This window comes from Thrips palmi, unplaced genomic scaffold (genome assembly GCF_012932325.1).
Source record: "Thrips palmi isolate BJ-2018 unplaced genomic scaffold, TpBJ-2018v1 HiC_scaffold_6, whole genome shotgun sequence".
Taxonomy (NCBI): Eukaryota; Metazoa; Arthropoda; class Insecta; order Thysanoptera; family Thripidae; genus Thrips; species Thrips palmi.
The window spans coordinates 8118164-8132141 of NW_023144633.1; the positions used below are offsets into that span (position 1 = coordinate 8118164).

At 43.9% G+C, this 13978-nt stretch overlaps 1 protein-coding gene across 1 annotated transcript; it reads left to right on the plus strand.

Annotated features, from left to right (window-relative positions):
- Nucleotides 1-556: 556 nt before the first annotated feature.
- LOC117651715 lies at nucleotides 557-12935 on the plus strand. Its single transcript, XM_034395991.1, has 5 exons — nucleotides 557-628; nucleotides 997-1126; nucleotides 3905-4066; nucleotides 5101-5277; nucleotides 12670-12935. The coding sequence occupies exons 2-5, from the start codon at nucleotides 1034-1036 to the stop codon at nucleotides 12832-12834; spliced, it is 597 nt and encodes a 198-aa protein (XP_034251882.1). The 5' UTR covers nucleotides 557-628; nucleotides 997-1033; the 3' UTR covers nucleotides 12835-12935.
- Nucleotides 12936-13978: the final 1043 nt, after the last annotated feature.

Here is a 13978-nt window from a genome sequence, read left to right on the forward strand (position 1 = left end):
TGAACAGGTGGATTTTTCGACTTTTTCTGATGATTGGATGATGTTCATCGCCATCCTGGACAAACGGCTGGCTGAAACTTGGCCAATTTTGGTTTCCAGTTGGGCCGGGACCCCTCAACCCAATCCTGAAGTCCAAAGTCCCGTACACCAAGTAGGTTCGTGGTCAGAGCTCCTATAGCCTCGAAAAAATTCACCACTTACTCCTCCTCCAGAACGAAACTGAATTGACTTCGGCGTTGGGCGCCGTGAGACCCGGAGGCCTCAACGCCAAAAAGAGGTCATCGTGGTGGCCCCGAAAGGACGTCATCAGGGACATCACGGCGTGGCCGACAAAGTTACCCAAATTTGGGCGATGGTTTTTTGACTGCCCAAAGTTAAGTCACCGCTGGCTCGTCGCCCGATGCGCGCGTCACCCAATGAAAGGGCGATGGTGGTGTCAGCGCACGCCAGGTGCCAACCGAGAGCTATCGTTTTTTTTCCATCACCTCCGCATGAAAGAGTTGCGCGTGAATCCTACCACGTACCACAATGCCTACATCCTGTACATCACTCGCCTCGGAGCATCGGGCAGACTATGTAGTCGCTATAGGCCTCAGGGAGCGGCAAGCCAAGAAGAAATTTGCGAATCGTACGGACTCTGAGGGTGCTTGACACTTTCCCGCTCTGACCTCACTTAGCAGACTTTTCACTTTCTTAACGGATACGTTCCGTTCCGCAGGGATCCTTAACTTAACTCAACATTTAACTAACACTGCTGTCATAACGTAACATAAGACAATGTTCGCTATAGGTTAAGGGTACGGACTTATGAAAGTACTTACAAAAGCATATCCACACAAATTCGAGACATAAAAAAATAACTTACCCTTTTTGAAAAGATGTTAGAAGTTAAGGGTAATAACTTTAACTCTTATGATAACGTTATGATGCCCTTATGAGGTAAGTTAAGGATCCCTGCCGTTCCGTTCCATTTTGAAAAGGCGTTCCAATTTACAGGCGCGAGATGTTTTAAGATACAGGTGTGCGATGCATCATGCCTCCGCTTCCTTCGATCATGATCTGGACCATTCTAGCACCACTGCTGACCTTTGACCACGTTCGAAGCAAACGGCTCAACACGTTCGCTGTGCGTACATAAACTTAACACTTTGAATGTCTTACAATTATATTTGAATTCGGCGCAATCATAAGGCTAAACAAAATATTTTCATGACACGAATCTTTTCATTTCTTTCATGGTAAGATACAAAGAAAACTCTTCGTAATACGAAGAAATACTACATACGTATTATTGTGCCATTACCTTCATAGTGGAAAATTTCTCCGTAAGACATTATACTTTAGAGTGCAGAATTCTGGGATTCCACTGTGGTCACAGTAAGCAAGGGAAATCACTGTGAATTTTGGTGTACAAATCCAATGAACTTCAGTTGAATTCCGATGAATTTCAGTCAAATTTTGATGAATTTTAGTCACTTTTCTACGAATTTCAGTTAAATTGTGATGAATTTTAGCGAATGTTACATGTCTTATGAATTTTGGTGTACAAATTTGGCTGGAGTTATTTCCATTTCCCCTGGACAGTAAGTTGCTTCTTACCTTGAACATAAGTATTATGACATTCGAATGTTAAGCAGAGCGACTTGCAAATTATGGTACGGCGCTATGAGGTGGTTACGGACGGATAGTCACAACAGTTTGGCCTTTAGCCATCAGATGCGCGATCTGGCAAAAACACGTGAAGAACAGAAAAACAGTGGTTGGGCGGGCGGTTGGATGGATGCGGTTGTGGCATTTGGATAATGAAGGTTTCGTTCTGGGTTGGCATTACTGCAACCTGCGAATAGTATGGTTCCTCGCAGCTCAACCCCACCACCGTTACCCTACACTGTTATAAATATGAGTGCTCACTAATAAACGCACTCACTCTGTCACAACTGTGTTGCCCTGATTTACCTTTTCCTCAACTACAGCATGGCGCAGTCGTAAGAAAGTGCCACGTGTTTAAGTGTTCTCTAGTGATCTCGGGTGTATATTTCAAAGCCCCTTCTCTTGACTGTCATTCAGTAATTAATTAATTGATATATAAAGCCGATACTGGGGAGTCATGACTGACACCAGCCCAGGCCCTGTCAAGCTCTCAGGAGGCAATATTGCTACTGAGTGGGCCAACTTTGAGCAAAGATTCACGATTTACCTTAAGGCTAGCAAACTTATGAATGAGTCGTCCAATGACAAGAGGGCAATACTCGTGAGGGAGGCAGGGCGAGAGGCCCTTGATGTATACAATAGTTTTAAGGACTCCCTGATTACTCTGCGATTGATGCTGAGGGACATATAACTGGACACACTGTGAGCACGGAAAAAGTACGGAACATGTCTGGTCAATGATTTGCCTGGACCGTCCGTACTTGCCAACTAAGGACGTTCCGTACTTTTTTTCCATACCCATATACATGGGTTCATAAGGAGCAAGTACGGAACGTTCCGTACTTTTATCCGTACCTCCTTACTAAATTTTTCTGTACCATTTCCGTAAAAAAGTACGGAAATTTTTAAAGTGCAGATAACAGCGAAAGCTGTGAACATTAATTGCTGAGTTCCGTACTGATGCAGAGGAGAAAAAATCCCTTACTCGCATTCGAGAATGCTAATAGACAGACTTTGGGGAACTAACGGGAACCTCGAGGCTCAAAGAGTCTCTTAGGGTGAAACCCACCCCCAGACCCTTCAGGAAGCTGTCAACTTGTGCAAGTCAGCTGAAGCACTTCGGAAGGAGTAGGGGCCGTACCCATATTACGTGACCGGTTTTAGGCCACTTTTGGACCCCCTCCCCCCCCATCGTGACACACCGTAGGATCTTCGCGAACCCCCCCTCCCCCCACCGATGTCACGTAGGATTTTCTCAAAAGCTGTTTTTCGTCTAATTTGATGTTTCCTGATGTGAAGAAAGACAAAGATCATCGATGAAACAAATAGCCCATTCCAGTCGTTGGTGAGTGAAGAACAAGAAGCCGCACAAAACCGGAAGTGGCGCCGTCCACCCGTTCGAGTGCAATAATTTTAGAGGTTCCCGAATCCTCTCGCGTTGATATGCTATTAGGCCTGTTTCTAATACTTATTGGTAAAGGAAAGAAACATATTTCTCAACATTTCTCCCTCGCTCGCTACCTGCTCGTAATCCACTTCATTTTCGGTTTCGTTCTTCTTGTTCTTCAGTCGACGACTAGAATAGTCTATTAGCTCACAGAAGGGGTCTTTTTTTGGAACCCTGAAGGTCAGAGGAAGTAAAATTTAAGCAATTTTACATCAAATGGCCACTTTGAAACGACCGCTAAAACTTGTCATATTTCGGGAAACTTGGTTTCTGTCCGCTTGGATGCAGCAGGAACAGATATCTGTTGCCTGACCGCGCCGCTACCTCGTGTGTTTTGCTATCATAATTTCCAAATTCGTGACTACGTGACTTTTGAATTAACCCCCCCTCCCCCCTCGTGACCGTCCGTAGGATTTGGCCGAACCCCCTCCCCCCCCTAAATCGGTCACGTAATATGGGTACGGCCCCTAGGCTGATGCCTGAGGTTGACGCTGTGAAGGTATCCTAAGAGAAGCCATCAGCAGATGGAGGCACAAACTGGAGATTCAGCCAGGGGTGCAGGTAGAGGCCACAAGGGTGCCCCTAGAGGCTACTGTAGGCTAAACCATAGAGGAGGCTTTGGTAGAGGCTTCAATGGACACCTAGGTGACTTTCATCATCGAGGTGGTCCTCCCAGAGGCGGTCCTCCGAGAGGTGGTTTTGCATACCATAGAGGAGCTTGTTCCATACCCTAATGCTCAGACACGAAATTGAGTTGTGTGTGTAGTGACGTGACGAATCAATGTACATAACGGTTGCGTTTTGCAGGGTCCGTTTATCGCTTACGCCCATGCGTGGGACCTCTGTCCATCCGACGGTTCCATAGAAATGACTTTGCGATCGAGCCACTTCAACCCCCTCAAGCCAAGCGAGCGTCAGACTGTTTCGGGGAATGTGTCTTTTAAAATTGATTACACAGATCAATTTTGGGTGAGTCGAGCGAGTCAGACCTCTGCCACCAGCAACCTGTCAGCAACTTGTACCATTTCACATGGCCCCTGTCAACAGGTGGCACGGGGGTTCGACAGACAGGTTGGGGTCACCAGGTTTGAGGAATTTCTGATGGATGGCAAAGAACAGGGTTCACGTGCTATCTCTACAAATCAAAGAGTGTACATAGTATGCTCTAACTGGAGCATGCCTGCAAGCACGCTCTAGCTAGCGCATGCCTGCCAAGCATGCACTAACTAGAGCATACATGCCATGTTCACGCTTCCTGATGCAGAAAACTCCCTATCCCTTATGCAGTAAATGTATGCTTCAGTTAGCGTGTACATGGCATGTATGCACTAGTTAGTGCAAGCCTGGCAGGCATGCACTAGTTAGAGCGTGCTTGCAGGCATGCTCCAGTTAGAGCGTACCATGTACACTCTTTGATTTGTAGAGTAAATGCCTGTGGACTTGTCCATTACTATTATCATGTGCACATGTAAGTTACGCACGAAGTTGTGCATAAATATGCACAAATATGGAAAATAGTTACAGACAATATCAGTACATTGAAATTTGGTTTGCAAACTTAAGAGGATTACTACACCTTTAACAAGACCAACACGCATGGAAGGCAACCACCTTCGATGTTTGGGTATAGGGTTTCTAAAGAGTAGATTTCGTCTCCTCTTTTGCCTTACTTGAGGGAAGATTTCGGATTTCAAGGGATTTCAAGTTCTCAAGTGGACAGAGTCCTATTACTTGACATTAGGGTCGAGGTAAAGGACATTAAGTGCGTTATTATCTTGGTCGCAATGGTGAAACAGGACATTAAAACTATGCTCGACTATGCCTTTGACAGGACATTATAATTTCGTCTGAAGTCCTATACCATTTACGCCCATAGAGGGCATAAAATACTGATAATGCCCTACAGGGCCTAGTTCTTATGCCTTTGTTTTACCAGCGTATAGTGCGTTTTAATGAACCCTTGAGTTTCTCACGAGCCTTTTGTTTCTTTTAATCGCATTTAGTCCCATGCTGACCTGGCCCTGCGATCCAACAACCAGTGGAAAGAGAATGCCTTTCTTTTCCAATTTCGTAAAATGGGGTGCTCTGGGATACGTGATCAGATCCCCGATTTCTTCCGCGTTCTGGCGAAGCACTCCGGAGCATCGATGGACCGCAGAGAACCTTGCGTCCTTCCAGCGGTACGCAACTCATGAAACAGCCAGTAAAAGTACTGCTCAAATCTGGACAACAATTAGCTCTCCCTCGACGTGCCATGCTTTCCGCACTTGTTTTCCGTATACGGTAAAAACGGTTCCTGGATTTTCCAGGAAACCCCCTGGAAATCGCCTATGTCTTCGCCATAGGGCTCCTGGGAAAACCAGGTACCGTTTTTACCATGTGCTCCTTCACGTGCATGAATTTGTCCATGAAGCGGAAGAAGGGGACATCTCTGTTTTCATCATTTTTCCGGAGGCTGTTTGAAAGGCCAACTTAATCCAATCTGATGAATGATGCAATTGCATGTTTGTCTTTAAAGCCTAAGAAATAGCCGTGAAATATTCAAAAGTGTTACATCACTCTGTAGACGATTCCTCTGATTTCAATCTTCACGTTAGAATGGACCACGGAACCTTGTTTACTTCGTTCTCCCAAACGAGGTGGAATTGGGAAACAATTCAAGTGGAGCTGTGGTCTTCGCAGAGTCTATTATTACTGGTACATTTTTGGAGTTACCTCTATATCCCAACGTTATTGAGGGGTTGAGTTGATTCTTCTTACATAAGATTCATAATGACGCAAGTTGAGTTACCTCCATCCGATGAAATTCAGAACGTAAGGGGTCAAGTTAAGTTATATACATTTTGCAAGTGGATTTTCTCCTCTGATAGGGATTGGGTTGATTGATTTGGTGAAATGCAGCAAACAATCCTGATTAGGCTCAAAAATTAAAACTCAATTTTGGAGATAAGTCGTATTATTCTCTTCTTCCTGGATCAAATATGATGGGACTTCGTTTGATGTCCCATGGCTGATGCAATTTTGAGTACATTAAGTACGTTAAGAATGGACAAATTGTTCAATTTGCAGTAGGCTTAGGACAGTATGCGTGATCACTCTAAACCTTTTATTATTTCTCATTAGCAGACGTATCTCTGTAAGAAACCATAATAGTTAAATTATTTGTCAGCATTACTCAGCAATTGATAATCACTGTACTAATAATTCCGAATAATTCTGCTTTCGAAGTAAATTTCAAAGAAATAATTGAGGGGGAATACACTGAAAATGGTCCAAAACTGACTTGTGCGATTTCTTCCATACGCGTTGTTGTTCATTGCTTAAAGTTTTCATGTGCCAAGACCTTACAAATAGAAGCATTTTAAGCCCAGAATGGCGTCGATCGGACGTCAGGAAGCAGAGCAGCTTCCAATCAAATTTTCCTCCAAAATCGAACAGGTGGAAGTCCCTCAGTCCGCAAACATGAAGATATCTCAACCCTGTTTGCGCCAAAATGTAGGTAATTACCTCCCTAACCTCCCTTTTTAAATTTCGGAGGATAGATTGGAGTAACTCGCTTTAAGAGGCATTTTGTGCTGTGTTAATGTATTGAAATAGAGCACCAGATGATGTGAGAAATAATTCAAGCATTTAATAACATAAACTACCTATTTTTTTATAGTTTTTTTTCACACGAGACTGTTACGAATCACCCCAAATCGAGGGGTCCTATTCAAAAGATCTTGCGCGTTCCCCCCAAGACAATCTTATCTTAAACGCATGCGGATTTCACCCAGTTTGACCAGTTGGGACACGTACGAGAGTAAGCGGAATATATTTTCACATGTACTTTTGGTTTCTTTGATCTGTCATCTCCACATTTCAGTGAATTTTATCACAAATGGTATTGATTTGTAGCTGTATTAAATGATCAAACTGAGTGAAATTCGCCTGCGTTTAAGATAAGATTGTCTTGGGGGGAACGCGCAGATAAGATTTTTTGAATAGGACCCCTCGAAATGCGTGTTACGCAAAAAGAACGAAATACTAAGTATTGTGGTTGCTTGCAGAAATGCGTGCGCCAAATGAGAAACAGTCAGTTAACGGCTGAGAGTGGAACGTGTGTATAATATTATGCATCGCAGTGTATATCATCACTGGATATAAAATATGCACACTAAATTCTTATGGACTTTTTGTGTATATCATCACTGGATATAAAATATGCACACTAAATTCTTATGGACTTTTTATGCATAGTTATGCATGCTTAGGAACGTCCATAAGGTATGTATAAAATTATGCATCACTGTGTACCTTTTATGCAGGAAGATGCATAAAATGTACACAGTGATGCATAATTTTATACATACCCTATGGACGTTTCTAAGCATGCATAACTATGCATAAAAAATGCTTCATTATGCATTAAAAAAGTCCATAAGAATTTAGTGTGTGTATGAAGATGCGCAGGCGTGCATATTATACACACACTGTAAAAAATTCCGTACTTTTGTACGGAAATGGTACAGAAAAATATAGTACGGAGGTACAGTGCTCCCTCCTTGTAAGCTGCCTCCCTCCAGCCTGATATTTTTATTTTCGCTGTGTACCCTCGACCCTCGGCGAGCTCGCCGTCTGACAGGGGTCTGACGAGTGCAGCCATAAACCCGGACGGTCGCCAAAACGTCGGACCATCGTATGGACCGAAAGGTGCCTCCACAATGGGAAGCAGGTAGCACGGCGAGCCCGGCAGAAGGCGTGGTCGGCATCGGGCCTCAACGCGATCGCTTTTATTGGCCTCTCGGTGCGCGAGCTCGACCCTCGCCGTCCCTTGCAACACGTGTTCAACTGTTTCTTCTGTTCTCTCCAACCTGGACTTGTCCCCCGAATCCTCAGGTTGGAGGGAGGGAGCACTGTACGGAGAAAAGTACGGAACGTTCCGTACTTGCTCCATATGAACCCATGTAAATGGGTACGGAAAAAAGTACGGAACGTTCCTTAGTTGGCAAGTAGGGACGGTCCAGGCAAATAATTGACCAGACATGTTTCGTACTTTTTCCACACTTCTTTCTCACAGTGCATCTTACGTACGTTACGTACCTGTGCCTGCATAAGTATGCATTTTAAAAAAAGGCCACTGTGATTTTTAGGCACGAAGTAGCCTTATAGTATACCCAGGATTCAGCCGGCCCGAGATTCAATTTGTGTGGCCCTTTATGCATTTCGGAAATTTTCTATACGATTTTCATGAGATTTTGCAGACTTGTTGAACTTTGAACGCTGATTCTCATGCTGAAATCTGGTTAAAAAGTTAACGGCCAATTTTGAGAAATTTGCTGTCAAATTCGCCGTTTCCATGGCAAAACTCGACTCGTCAAAGGAAAAAAAAGGGAGTGGGGGGAGCCGAGCCGGGGCGGACCAATAGCCGAGCTTCTTTTTGGGTCTGTACAGCTTACTCCAAAAGCTGAAATAGCACGTTCGAAATGAAAAATTTCTTTGACTGCAGGTAGACAAGATGCAACAATAGAATTGGTGTCGGTTCGAACGCAGTTTTTCGGGTAGAACTATCAGGGGGTGGCAACAGCCTAGTGCGCGCGTGAAGCTATGCGCGCCGCTCGGGCCGGCAAGGAGCGGCCGGGCGGCTGGGCCGCGCGGCCGAACCAAATTAAACAGAACTTTGTCAAAATTGCATCGAACTGAGTAAACGAGGCCATTTTTAGATTTTACGCAAAATTTCCTATCCGTGAGTGACAATGGAATGGACTTTTGGATATGTGAAACAGTTCTAAAATCAATTTGAAAACCAAATTTACGGCACCAGACAGCCGACTTGAAGTTTCCCTTTCACTAAAAAAGCTATTTCCGTTCGTTTTAGGTCCATACATACAGCGAGCCGATTGTTGGCCACTATTTTCCGGGTTGCGTGGTACACTTGGAACGCCAATACGACTTCTGTAGCAGAAATGCCGATCCAAAAACTAATTTCCATTTTTGGTCCAAAATTGTATTTTGCAACTTTGGAGGTTAAAAGCACAGTTTGAAATAGGTTTCTCAGCATTGTCAACCTCACTCTTAAAACCTTACGAAGTATTTTGAGCATACATATAACAAACTAAAACACTTTGTTATACGAAGAAATAGTTCGTAAATTACGAAGTATTTTCTTTGTAAGCTTACGTATGCTCAAAATACTTTGTTATACAAACTACTTTTCTTTGTAAGGCCCAAAATAGTTTGTAAGGTTTTCACAGTGCTCACTAAGCAACCCAGAATTCAATTCTCTATCGCCCTGCTGTGTTGGATTTGCAAAAGGAGGTCAAACTTCTAATTGAAACGAAAAGGCCCGAAGCGCTGCAAAACCGCCAAAACAGTTCAAGTATTTTGTGGAGCTTAATGTGTGAAAACTATTTCTCAGATTGTAAATCCAACCACACCGCCTTGTAGGCCAGTCAATTCTACAGCTCCATTGTAAGTTTCATCGCAATCGGAGACCAAAAGTGAAGGCGGCAGAATATATTTTAAAGTTAGCTGCAAAAATCTGCCGCAGCGATTTCTCATACTTGCGCCCGCTCGACCAATCAACCAAACTGATGGGATTTACAATTATTATAGCTGTCTTTAATCTTGGTCTCCGATTGCGATGAAACTTACAATGGAGCTGTAGAATTGACTGGCCTACAAGGTGGTGTGGTTGGATTTACAATCTGAGAAATAGTTTTCACACATTAAGCTCCACAAAATACTTGAACTGTTTTGGCGGTTTTGCAGCGCTTCGGGCCTTTTCGTTTCAATTAGAAGTTTGACCTCCTTTTGCAAATCCAACACAGCAGGGCGATAGAGAATTGAATTCTGGGTTGCTTAGTGAGGTTGACAATGCTGAGAAACCTATTTCAAACTGTGCTTTTAACCTCCAAAGTTGCAAAATACAATTTTGGACCAAAAATGGAAATTAGTTTTTGGATCGGCATTTCTGCTACAGAAGTCGTATTGGCGTTCCAAGTGTACCACGCAACCCGGAAAATAGTGGCCAACAATCGGCTCGCTGTATGTATGGACCTAAAACGAACGGAAATAGCTTTTTTAGTGAAAGGGAAACTTCAAGTCGGCTGTCTGGTGCCGTAAATTTGGTTTTCAAATTGATTTTAGAACTGTTTCACATATCCAAAAGTCCATTCCATTGTCACTCACGGATAGGAAATTTTGCGTAGAATCTAAAAATGACCTCGTTTACTCAGTTCGATGCAGTTTTGACAAAGTTCTGTTTAATTTGGTTCGGTCGCGCGGCCCAGCCGCCCGGCCGCTCCTTGCCGGCCCGAGCGGCGCGCATAGCTTCACGCGCGCACTAGGCTGTTGCCACCCCCTGGAACTATCCAATAATACTTCTTGATCGGAGTGTGTTTGGACATGCGCAGTAGGTTTGCAACCTGTTTAACAGTTAAACCAACTGTAGCATTTGAAATCTGTATTAATTTTGCTCTCTTGTTTTTTCTTTGTTTCCTGTTTATGAAAATTAATATTAAAACAAATTTTCAATTTTTATGTGATAACTTTCTAAAAAAATATTCACAAAAAATTAGCAAAACAAAAGTTTTTTTTTTCTGACAAAGTTTTTTAAATATTACTTTTTGGCCCGCCCTTCTATTCAAAAAATAGGGGGAGGGCCTATGCATTTGCCTTTGTGTCTGTGTGTTATTGTTGTTGTTGTTGGCGTCTGTGTACAAGGAAGGAGTTGAGCTAGAGTAACCAGATTTGGAGGGTACTTCAGGAGTACCGTCCAAACAAATAATCCGGTGGTGCAAATCCCATCCGGGTCGCACAAGGGCTGCTGCAGGTGCATCATGGTTTACATGAGCGGGAGGGAGATTTCCGCCATGAATGGTGCTAGCAGGGCACATAGGGGTATTTTTGGAATCGGGGCGACGAGACAAGATGAATGGACCTGGTCCCGACCCCATCGGCCGCTTTTACAAGTTGGCCAGATCAGGATCTTCAAAAAAGGGGGTCGACCGACTTAAAAAATTTTATTGCAGATTTCGATTGGTCTCAGCCGAGGGGGTAAACACTTCACGGAATCGTGTACAGACTACTCGGTATTACGCTGTATTACGGGTGTATTACACGTGTCTTACGGCCCTAAAATGCCAAAATTTGGCACATTTGACCCAAAAATGGTATTACGATCACGTGTATTACGCGTAATACATGGTTTTTGTGTACAGGGTATTACGCGAGTGGTTACCCCCTCGGTCTCAGCAAGACCTTTTCAACGAGGGGTCGGAAAGGGGGCCCAGGAGCCCGACTTCGTCTATTAGTCACATCAGGATCTTGTAAAAAGGGGGGTCGACCGACTGAAAATTTTTACTTAAGTTTTGGATAGGTCTGGGCAAGACCTCTTCAACGAGGGGTCGGAAGGGGGGTCCAGGAGCCCGCCTTCATGAGTTATGGGAAAAAGTGCGACGGACTCGTTTTGCGCTCCTGCTGTGCCTCTATTGCAAGGAGTTGCAGTAGCATGGCAAATATGGGTATTTTCGGAATGAGGGCGAAGAGACAAATGAAATGGGCATATTCTAAGGACAGTTGGAGTAAAAAGTGTAAGGACTATTGCATATTGTGAATAGAAGGGCGGGCCTAAGTCACGATGGTACATCGATAACTTTGCTTTACCCGCTCACGGTGTGTGTGTGTGTGTGTGTGTGATGCGAGCGGGCCGAAGGCCCGGGCCTTCGACTGGCCAAGTTGGGTCTGACGCGAGGGCCGAAGGCCCGAGAAAAGGCCGCCGGCAGGCCAAGCTGGGCCAGCCCCCTGTCGAACCGAGTTGCCGGCGCAGCGAAGCGGAGCTGGCAACTCGGTTCGACGGAAGGGCGGGCCCTAGCTTGTTTTCTGTCAATAAAACAATTTTGTTGTTGTTGTGATTCAGTTAGCTCTAGGATCACTTCGCTCCAACTCGCGACTTGCAGTGCTCATGTTCCTCGAACAAGACTCACCCGCGTTTCGAAATCATCCCTGCCGAGTTTATGAAGTTTGTCAAACCAACCGTCGTGGTGTTGATACGTTGTGAGGGAGAACTATTACACAGAATTGAAGAAAACATGACTAGAGAACCATAGCCTTTTGAAACAAGCCAAACAATTCAACGTCAGCAACAATGGAGGGGCAGTTTTAATGCGCGACTGCTGGTGCTTTCAGCTTCGCGATTTTCGCAAGGGCGCAGACGCCGAGAAACTAGTTGCCAACCCGTAAAAAATAATTTACTGCCTTCTTTCTGCTAAGAACATTTTAATAATGATGGACTTTAAAGATGTTCCATTGTCAGAACACTGCGGAATACATTAGCATTGGAATTTTTTGAATTTATCAGCATTTTGATTTCTAGTATTTATTGTCAAGTTTAAATTTCGACGGGTGGCACATCGACCACATTGGTACCACTGCTATTGGTAGTCCCCTGAGCCACAACTTCACAACACCACTTCTTTTCTTTCTCCACACTCTTACACCAAAAATCAAATTGACTTCGTGACTCCTAGGATTTCTTGAAATCGTATTTTTTCCCTCTTGAGCTCAACCCAAAGTTTTGCTTCTGTTTTCAGGGGCATTACATCCTGAAGAATGAGCCAGTGAACTGGACGTTCCCCAACTTCCCAGTCATGCCGTATGGGCGTTACCGGTTGCGCATTCGCTCGCGCACCGCTCGCGACAGCCCCGTCACGCGCTTCTGCATTCTAGTCGACTGCGAGGTTATCCCTAAACCGTGAGGGCCACTCCGTAAAAATCTGACGGAGACTGTCCGTTTCTTTTCTACGGAGATAGCAGGGGTTTTCTCCGCAAAAACCTGGAAGTTGAGTCAAAAAATGTCGTGAAGGCCTCAAATGTGTGTCAAAAGAACACAATGCTGATGTATTTTTGCACGGTGTATTCGCCTGCCTTGAGCGACCTCGCCCTCTGGTTACTGTCCCTTTGTCCACTCTGAATAACAAAGAGAAAATAGTACATTTTACACTCTCAGACTCGAATTGACCTTTTATCTCTTGCCATAAAGGTTTTTGTGGAAACGTAATAAGTACTATTTTCTCTTTGGCTATGCACTATTTTGTTCATTGTAAAATGTTTATAGTTCATTAAACCGGACTGAATGTCATTTGCAACACTGTTAGAAATTAGCTCCGAAATTTTATGGAGAAAAACCCTATAATCACGTTCATGGAGACTCCATTCATTTTCCATTTTTTTTCGGAGAGATTTTCTCAGGGCTTATACAGATGTTCTTCGGAGCATTCCTTGGGTCCAGATGGGAGGTAAACTGCAAGTCTTTTCTCAGATATATTACAGAGGACTTCGCTGAAGCATTTTCTGGTCTGAAATGGTCAAAGAAGGGACAATCTCATTCGAGCTCATTTGACTTATATCCTGTAGCTTTCCCTTAATATTATGAAAACTGAGCTCAAGAAGTAGGGGTTCACCTTTCCCTCAATTTTTAACTGGTTGCAAACCTTTTTTTCGTGTTTTTGTGATAGTGAAGCATGCATTTTTGTTCAAAATTCCGAAATTTTTCGGAGAAAGCCCAGAATTTGCATTGATGGAGAGCTCCATGCAGGAGTTTAGGAAAAACTCCATGATTTTTCCATTTTTTTTCGGAATTTTCTGACAGTGAATGTACTTTTCAATTTCTACATGACCTATTGACAATTATATCCCTGAAACGATCAAAATTGTGCATAGTTAAGTACATTTTACGTTTGCTCAAAAACCGCTATTAGCAAGAGAGAAAAAAGTCCCATTGGTCTGAGCGTGTATAGCGTCAATTGGTGCAATGCAAAGGCAAGTGCAATGCCTCCCCATTCCCATGCATTAGCTTAGGGCATTTTCGAGACGCATGGCACGTAAGGTGCAATGCAGCTA

What these genes read in the sequence shown, in the direction of transcription:
- LOC117651715 (XM_034395991.1), top strand. Translation starts at nt 1,034, where the DNA reads ATGCCTCCGCTTCCTTCGATCATGATCTGGACCATTCTAGCACCACTG. An exon ending in AACGGCTCAACACGTTCGCT is followed by an intron (nt 1,127 to 3,904) that starts GTGCGTACATAA and finishes TGCGTTTTGCAG; the next exon opens with GGTCCGTTTATCGCTTACGC. An exon ending in ATTACACAGATCAATTTTGG is followed by an intron (nt 4,067 to 5,100) that starts GTGAGTCGAGCG and finishes AATCGCATTTAG; the next exon opens with TCCCATGCTGACCTGGCCCT.